Source organism: Trichoderma gamsii (assembly GCF_001481775.2).
Source record: "Trichoderma gamsii strain T6085 chromosome Unknown Scaffold_9.2, whole genome shotgun sequence".
In the NCBI taxonomy this organism is placed as follows: Eukaryota; Fungi; Ascomycota; class Sordariomycetes; order Hypocreales; family Hypocreaceae; genus Trichoderma; species Trichoderma gamsii.
Window position 1 is genome coordinate 1020490 of NW_020171346.1, and position 9012 is coordinate 1029501.

Genomic DNA, 9012 nt, shown 5'->3' on the forward strand with positions numbered 1-9012 from the left:
TTATAGTTGCAACTGCAGGCCTACAGGGTTAGCAAAACCGGATTAATTATAATCCAGCAGCTAATTATACTTTGGAAACCTGTCTTATAGAGTTGGGTTAGAGAGCTATGTCTCCAGAGACATAGCTTGTAAGCCAAGTCTCTGTGGATATAGCTCGTAAGCCAAGTCTCTGTAGATATAGCTTATAAGCCAAGTCTTTGAAGACATATAGTAAAGAAACAAAAGTAATAAATAAATCCTATTAAGACTAAAATAATCCAGTTCCTATATCCTACTTAGTCCAGATCCGTGAAAAGACAACCCTTTTATTGTAGGTATTAGCACCTTTCCAAATTATAAGCGGCCTTCATGTGAAAACCATCTTCATCGTACCCCTTTGGATCCTTGATTTTGTAAACAAAATGAAAGAGCTGCAGAATTTTAGTCATAGTAACCTCTTGGCTACTATAAGCTTGTTGGAACAGATCCAGGCGACTTGGGCGATTTTCTATTTGTAGAAGCTCGGTGAAACTAAACGAATAGTTTGATGTTACACTAGAATAGCTTCAGGCATTAATAAAAATGAGTACAGCAATCTTGCATATGGTCTTACAGTACTAGGCTATTTAGCCAGGGCAATATATGAACATCTGAAGTCAATTACAGTAATATACATCTCTAAATAGCAAAGCATAAGGTACTATAAATTCCAACAGCCCGTATTGGAGAGTCATAAATATTACTCAAATCAAAGGGAAAACATAACAATTTATTTTGCAATGTTCCCCTATAGTATACGAGCACTTATCTGCATCATGCACCTGCTGAGGATGATAATCTGTCAAGTTCGGATTGAATTCCATATCCATCAGCATCCAGCTCCCGTCATCGCATACGTTCTCGGGAAGCCATCGGAAGGGCGTCTCTACTCCGTTGCTACATAATGTAGGGTCTAAAGCAATATTTACACGACCGAGGAAGGGTCCATTGCCGAGCGAAGCTTCACGTTGATAAGCCAGGGCTGCCGTGTCTTGCTCCAAGTTTTCGGGACAGAGCAGGGATGGTGGTGCATGGCCGAAAGAACTATGCCGGCTTTGATCGCGCGAATCATGAAAAATGGGCTGCTCTGGAAGAGATGATAGCAAAGTCTCTTCTCCACCTCCTTTCATAGCGGCTGCAATAGGCAGTGTTTTTCTCTCAGTGACCGTTGCCGGAGGCCCCATGAAACTGCCGAGAGCCTGGCCCTTCTGTTGTCGGCGGCGCTCTATTTTTTTTGGTATTTGGCCCTGTAGCAACTGGCTTATAATCAGGGCGCATCGGCTGGCGGAAGGCGTGCTGCCTGCTTGGCGAAGGATTTCCATGCCGAAATCAAGGCGTGCCCTTGACTCATGCGCCAAAGTCGTGTCGCCGCCAACGTCTTGGCATTCTTTCAGATCCCGGACGTTGATAGTGCAGGCCACAAACATGGTATATGTCTGAAGCCAAGTGATGCAGCGAAATCCAAAACATCGAACATGCATCGTAAACAGCATATCAGTTGCCCGCGCTGCTTCGGTGCATCGCTCCTTTGCCGCTGCGGATAGCGCTCGATATGGACGGCAAAGCAGAATCACAGTGGATCCTGTGTGGGCGCGAGTAAAGTGTGTCGAGCACATCCTGGATGATTGTATAAAGTTCTCAATACGCAGCAAATCTTGTACTGCTGAGAGCACGATGCCGAACAAGACTCTCGAATAAAGATCCCTGGACCAGAACGGGCTGCCAAATTTTGTCGTCGGCATCCCGTCCGTCTAGAAGACTGTCCGCAGTGGGCAACTCGATGGCTTCCAACATAGTCGGGGCTCGCCCTAGACACAAGCTCATAGTCTTGTCTTGTCCCATGAGTAGCAACTCCAGAACATCTGTTGCCGCAGCGCGAGATCTTCGTCTGAGAACTGCGATGACAGCGGGCCGAGCTTCTTGGGATCTACATGCAAGCCCAAGTCTCTGGCCATACGAAAAGCCATGCCACTATATAGCCAGCCTTGTGACGTCCTCCCGCACGCGCATTCTCGCGCTGAGAAGATTAGCAGGCCCTGGAGCGTGGCGATGGAACTTCCTCGACCAATACCATTGACGAGGAGCCCGAGGACACGCTTTGCAAAGCGCTCGCCGACATCTTTGGCGTCCGGCCGTGGGGAATATCGAGCAGCTTGCGACAATACAAGGCTTAGAAGAAAAGGCGAAACGTACGGGCCAAGAGTATGCAAATCTCCTGGAAACCTGAGTCAGCGGGCACCAAGTGAACTTCAAGCGAGTGTTCAACTGACTAAGAAACACCTTTTTGACTAGACCACAATGCAGATGGTGAGGCCAGCACCAATATGTGGCCAGCAGCTCATGCAGCACAGGAGAAATCTCGGTTAGAAAAGCAGCCATTTCGTTTTGCGCTTCTGGTCTAGTATTTGACCCATATGCAAGGCTGCTATCATCCCATGCTTCGTCTCGGGGGGTCTGTTGTGGATCAATATGATATAGGCTGGTGCGACCATAGAAGTAAACTTGACCATCTATTCCAATGGAAGTTTCTTCTTGAAAATCGGTCGCTTCGAGCCCAGCAAGATACCCAGAAGAGTCGGGGGTTGGCTGGACTAGGTGCTCGTGCCCGCCCCCCTTTCGGCTTTTCAACAACTACTGGACTTGACAGCAGTGAGGATATATCACTTTCATTGGCGGTGCGCAGTTGCTGAAACCGATCTTCGTAAGCTTTCAATTGCCGCTGAAGCGAGACAGCGAATGCAACCGATGGTCTCCTGTCGCATCGCCTATCAGCATTGTGACCACTTTGTGCAAGATATACTAACTTGCCATAGCTGCAGGTTTCATGAGCAGTAACGCAATTTTTGCACACTGGAAAGGATCCATCACACTTGGCCTTGCGTTTCCTGCAGTTGGCACAGGCGAAGCCGTATCTTCTCCCCTGGCTTCGCTGTGGGCTGGACTGTTGCCGTGCCACAGGCGACTGTACGAGTGACGAATCTCTGCGGGTCTCTGTCTCGCACCAAAAGATGATCAAGGTTAGTTATATCGTTATACTGTAGCAAACTTCAAAAGTGGACCATGCAGACTATTTTCTTACCGCGGAGAGATAGTTTTCGAGGAGTTAGATGCTCCAGTTGAGAGTAGCCATGCAAACCATAGTCGTCTTCTTGAGCTACCCTCGTATGTCCGACGGTCGGAAAGATGCCGGCTTGGGCGGAAAGATGCCAGACAAGTGGAGACTCTACTGTATTTAGAAGTTGTCTAATGCCGGGGAAGGGCTGGGCCGAAGCTAGACTAATGACATGCCCAAGGCTGATATCCTCTCTTTCAGACAGATTCACAACCCTTGGAGAAGTGGCAAACTACGTTTTGCTATACCGGGTCGATATTGAGAGGTACAATTATCCCAATTCCCACATTCTTTCAGTTAGTGCAGGCTCTCTTGACACAAGTGTCACACATCCCGAATTTGCAAGTGAACAATGGCGGTATATCACGTTGGTGGGTATTCGCGGATTACGATGATGGTAACATGAATTGACGGAGCTTGTTAGTTCTTTTCAAGCTCAAACCTAATATCAGCAAAGCTCAGCTCGCAGAGTGGTCTGAGCTGGGTGCCGCTATGGTGGGAAAAATACCTGGTATTGATCTCCTCAGGCTCTATTCTTTCAAGAAAAAATGCTGATACCAACAAAGGCTTGTTGAAATGGGATGCCAATCCTCCTTTACCAGTTACCGCTCATCGAGCCCAGGGATATGACATGGGCCTCATCGCAGTCCTAGAACAGCCGGAAGATGTTGTGACGTACGGCAAGCATCCAGCGCATCAACGGTTTGTGTCACAGGCTCCCACTTTAATTCTACTCGGAGGCTGAATTTGAGTAGGGTTCACGAGATTCGCGAAGCGTTGTGTAGTCAGACATTGGCCTACGACTTTGAGTTTTAAGCGGAACGTCTATGATGAAATATAGAATAGTCTTTCTCTCATTCTTGAACATCTAGTTGTTTTCAACAATTTATTATCAAATGGCTATCTTGACCCTAATGAGATATCTTCAATTGTATTCGTGACGGAATGCCCATACAAGATCGCCTAGAGTGACATCCTCCCCAGTATTCCCAGGAAAAACTACATATGGGAGTCCTGGCCATTTTGGACAGCAATCCTCGCTTGGTTCCCAGACTGGTATTCCCGGGGCAACTTGGCCCAGTACCGTAGCTTTCTTAATGCCGAGAGCCTTGGTGGCAATATCACTGCTAGTGATGCCCCCCTGTTCATGTTCAGCCATATCTCCAGAATTAGGTGTAGAATCTCCAAATTTGGTTACCTTAGCAATGACATATCGTGGCTTGGTTTCCAAGAATCTTGTGATGTCGCAAAGCGCCTCGCTAATTGTGTTACCCATGCTTAGACTTTCCGATGGCTCATCACTGCTTAGCAAGATTCGACTTGTGCTCACGACAACATCCACTCCTGCAGCAATCGCGTCATTCACAAGATGTGAACAATTTCTCACAATATCTGTTCTTTCGTCTGAAGAAGCCGCTAAGATCTGACTGACGTCGAGCTCGATGTGTTTCAAAGTTTCCACATTCTTGTGTAGCAAATGCTCTAATTGTGCTGTGGTTCTGGGGACGTAAGACCCAACAATGATTAAGCCGCCTCTACCACGGGTACTGGACGCTTCGAATAAGCGTTTCGGTGACAACGGGGGTGACTTCCCAATTCCAAGGTACGCCGAAACAAGACTTGCACCGCTTCGGTAGACAAATCTCGCATCCGTTCTTGCTCTGGCTGCGATGAAGGTCGCCATATCGTTGTAGTTGACTGCGTTGAGGATGATGATCAATGGAAGGCCAACTGCTGTCGAGGGCGCCGAATTTGAGAGATGCTCCAATTTGGAAGCAACTCGAGATACCGCATCTGGATGTCGCAGTTCTTCAATGCTTATGCTTGTGACGTCCGGGGCATGTTTTCCTTCTTTGTTATATTTTTCAACAACCCATTCTCGGAGATTGCTTGACTGGAAGCCAAAAGCCTTGTCCTTCGCGAATGGCGTACCAGCAACTGGTACAAGCATAGGACCCTCGCGTACGTAGTGCACGTCGTCGATTGTGATACGGCCGCCTTCGAAAAAGGCCGGTGCCAGGATGCATCCATCCACAGTATCGATCATGCGATTTACAAGATCTGGCTCCAGAGGGAAGTGCCCGCGCAGGCATGAATCAGATCTTGTCACGACTTCAATTTCTACGCCCTCTTTGGATGCAGCGGCGCGTAGATTGGTTAAGATAACCCGAAGAAGATCTTTGGCCTACCAATAGTTATTACAAATGAACAGAGAGTGTGGTGGGAAATGGGCTCTTTGCGATTGTTTGGGCCTGCCAACCTGATCATGATGAAGTGCACGAGTGTTTGTCAACACGAAGAATCCACGTTCTCTTTTCCTCAGCTGTGTTCGTAGTATGGACTCGGAGTGTGTTGTCAGGACGGAGATACCGTGAACCGTCTGAGTTCCTGTTGGATCATCATCCAGCACAACGAGAGCCTTGAGATAGTTTAGGCGGCCACGGTCCACCAATAAGTCAGACTCTGCCACCTTCGCGCAAGGTAGAGAAGATTCGACGGCCGCATGCAACTTGGGCTCATACTGGGTTGGTCGCGACATTTTCAGCTCTTGGGAATTGCGGTGCAAAAGAGTTAGCGGTCGATGCATCTCCCTTCACTCACGCTCCCGACCAGGTTCCTGGGCCACGCAATATATCGAACTCAAGAGAGGCATGCTTGCGTTTTCCTATATTCCGGTCAAGTTCCGCTCGTCATCTCCACACATCTACAATTTGTGGGCCACCATATGGTTACCATCCATGCGATCTGCGAAAGCGTTCACACTAGCATCTCGCAGCTGATCTAGTGCGCCGGCATCTTTCCGTGCCAACTTCGCAGTCGGCTATTCGGTCGCCAGCACAATTGTTGGGGTGGCGAGTGCGTCTCACGATTTATTTGCTTGTATATCACTGTCTCATATGCATTGGTTTCACTTACCTAGATAGCGCAAAAATCCCAGCACCAAAATGTCGTCTTTCGTCAAGGCCCTCGATACTCTTCAGCGCACGTACAGCAAACAGGGAGATGAAGACACACTAAATACAGCAATGCGAAGGGCCCTTCGTCAACATGCAGCGGCTGAGCGACTTGAATTTCGTGTATGATCCCAATGTCCGATTGAAAACGCGCTCTTTGACTGACTTGTTGCAGCAAGATAACGTGGGCAATGTGTACATTAATAAACAAGGAAGAGACAGCGATCTAGGAGGGGTTGCACTCGCGTTCCCACTCGACGAGCACAAGTCTCCGCAACTGTTTGTTGGCGCATTTACGGTATTCAGCCAGCTAGCAAGCCAGGATCTACTCTGTGGACTAACATTTATGGGCTGCACTTCGTCGAAAGAAGGACCCATCGGCTTGGAAATGTGGGCGGCATCGACTGGTGCCTCGGCGAAGTCTGCATCGCCATCGCCACAGTTGGGCTTGCTGAAGCAGTTTTCCAACCTCCCAAACCCGTCAGATTTCATCTTCTCTGCCGTATTTCAGGTTTTCGACACGACCTCGGAAGCATTGAAGCTGGATGGTAGTTTCATTCTGATAACGCAGGCACAGAAGGCCTCTCCAGATCTTAGTGATGTTACGACGCATGTACGGGATTTCCTTAGAGCTCCACGTCTACTGATTGATGGTTGCAATGCAGAAAAAATTGCAACGGAGAGCATTCGCGGGTATAGCGAGTACATAGCTGCACTGTTTGATAACTTTGACTAAGTTAGTACTATGAGGGTTGAGCAAAGACCATGTTTACTAGGGAGTACATGTAGTTTCTGTGCTCTTTTAATAGATATCTACTGAGATATGGCAATGTACTTGCGTTTCGAAAGAAAAGCGATAGAATGTAGGAGGCCATAGCCTTTGCTATGTGGCTTCGCTTCATTTTCTGACTAGATGTCTTCAACGTTAAGCAGTTACTGAAGAGTTGCTAAAGCAATAACAACCTATGATGCCCTGCGCATCCCATACTAAACCGAAAAGGTCGTTTACATTTGCTTCTTGTTAAACACTCACTACTGTGATTCTATGTGAGAAAAGCCGTGACGCGACTTTGAGAAGAACATAAGCTCAGTATCCACATATGATAGATGTGAACAAGGTCGTGTTTGCAGCCTTGTTAAAAGTGAGAAACGCTACCACAGCACGATTGCTAAAACTTCTCTGGCAGCAATGATTAGGGAGCTATTGGATGCTCTGTTACTACTTTGACTAAAACAAGCGATGACGAAGTGCAGGCAAAGCGGAAGGATAGATCCTCCGGCATCTTACCGCCGCTTTGTCCGTAGCTGGTCTAAATGCCGAAGGGGGCCGTGGTCTGTAGGACCTTAATAACCAGCTTGTAGACTCAAACCAGACGAGGTAAAAAGCTTTTCATTTCATTTAATATTCAAACATACTGTAATACTTTGTACAGCAAACAGCAGAAAAAGCAATAAAGAAGAAACATGGCATCTCAGCTGCGTTCCTACGGGCTCTTCGATGGCCCCAGAGGCAAGTTGTTCTTCGAGGGAGAGAGCAATCCTGATGGGCTGTCGATTTTGTTTATTCATGGACTTGGTGGTACCACCAATGCATATCGCTTGTTCGTCATCTGACCAATTTTGATTTGGTGCGATTCGACTGGTCTGGCCATGGCGAAAGTTCTACCCCGCAGACGACGAACATCGATACATACGTGGATGACTGCGAAGGTATGTAAGATCACCAGACTTCTTGCTACCCTGTACAGAGCGGCTCATTGATTCTTTAGCGGTCGTCAAACTTCTTGGCCTTCAGTCCGTTGTCGTAGTGGGGCATTCCCTCGAGGTCTCCATAGCCCTTCTACTGGTAGCAAAGCATCCGCAACTAGTCAAAGCTTTGGTACTCCTTGGCCCTGTTTGTCCATCACCTGATGCGGGCCAGAAAGCAATGGGTGCACGTATTGAAACAGTTCGTCAAGGCGTTATGGCAGCCGTTGCTGATACGGTTATTTCTAACGCATTCGCCTCGGAATCCCTGGAAAAGAAGGATGCGGAAGTGGCTTTAGGTAGGGAAATGCTGACTCGTCAAAGCCCTGCGGGCTATGTAATGGCTGTTGAGTCTCTTAAGAACAGCTATACTCCGGACTGGAAATGTATACAGACACCCACGGTGGTGGTTAGTGGTGACGAAGACAAGGTTTCGTCAGTTGCCGTTGGTGAGATGGTTGTATCCGACCTTGATAACCTTGCAGGGCAGGTCGTGTTGTCAGGGGTAGGTCACTGGCATATGCTGGAGGCGCCTTTCAAGTGCGTTGAAATAGTCACAAAATACAGTAGTCGCTAAAGTTTGATTAGATATCATGCTGCTATATGACAATCCAAGTGGCATCTTACTATACGGTTAGTTTAGTTGCCGGACCATATGTTGTTGGGTTGGACGAATATCGCATATGTTGGCGAAATGAATTGCTTATGCGGGCTATGTTAGATACTACACCTCGTAAAATATAATTCGTCATTAAACTATACGTGAAAAAATTAGGTGTGATGATGCAAGCCGGATAAACAAGATAATAGTTCAAGCTTGTACAACTGCTAAAGTATTTTCTAATTGCCGTTTTCTTAGAAGTCTCCGAAAAAGGAGGCAAGCCGGCTGTGAGGCGCATTCCCGCAGCACATGCGCTCCAGTCAAGGGATGCACCGCCAATAGCTTTAACAGCAGTCATATGGTTCCAAGCTTGATCAATAATTGGAGTTGGCGTCGATGTCTCTGCACCCAGTCGCCGTATATGTGCTGCGTCTTTCATCTCCCCGGAAAGAGTGAAACCCGTGCCCCTCGAGAAGGATCCGTCACGGACTTTCTTTCCGTAATTGATCCAGGCGGCTGCGGGAAACCAAGCTTCTATAAAGAGCATTGGTTAGTGTGAGAGGCACTGAAACATAGAAAAC

At 47.6% G+C, this 9012-nt stretch overlaps 3 protein-coding genes across 3 annotated transcripts; 2 read left to right on the plus strand and 1 right to left on the minus strand.

The window, feature by feature from the left end:
* Positions 1 to 3482: 3482 nt before the first annotated feature.
* Positions 3483 to 3875, plus strand: TGAM01_v203610 (hypothetical protein; the record flags this gene model as incomplete). The annotated part of the gene is made up of 3 exons (XM_024549244.1): positions 3483 to 3501; positions 3555 to 3641; positions 3697 to 3875. 3 exons carry the CDS (start codon positions 3483 to 3485, stop codon positions 3873 to 3875), a joined length of 285 nt encoding a protein of 94 aa, XP_024406082.1.
* Positions 3876 to 4055: 180 nt separating this feature from the next.
* Positions 4056 to 5669, minus strand: TGAM01_v203611 (hypothetical protein; the record flags this gene model as incomplete). The annotated part of the gene is made up of 3 exons (XM_018808535.1): positions 4056 to 4271; positions 4329 to 5315; positions 5391 to 5669. The coding sequence occupies 3 exons, from the start codon at positions 5667 to 5669 to the stop codon at positions 4056 to 4058; spliced, it is 1482 nt and encodes a 493-aa protein (XP_018658316.1).
* A 406-nt stretch (positions 5670 to 6075) lies between these two features.
* Positions 6076 to 6820, plus strand: TGAM01_v203612 (hypothetical protein; the record flags this gene model as incomplete). Its single annotated transcript, XM_018808536.1, has 2 exons — positions 6076 to 6207; positions 6260 to 6820. 2 exons carry the CDS (start codon positions 6076 to 6078, stop codon positions 6818 to 6820), a joined length of 693 nt encoding a protein of 230 aa, XP_018658317.1.
* Positions 6821 to 9012: the final 2192 nt, after the last annotated feature.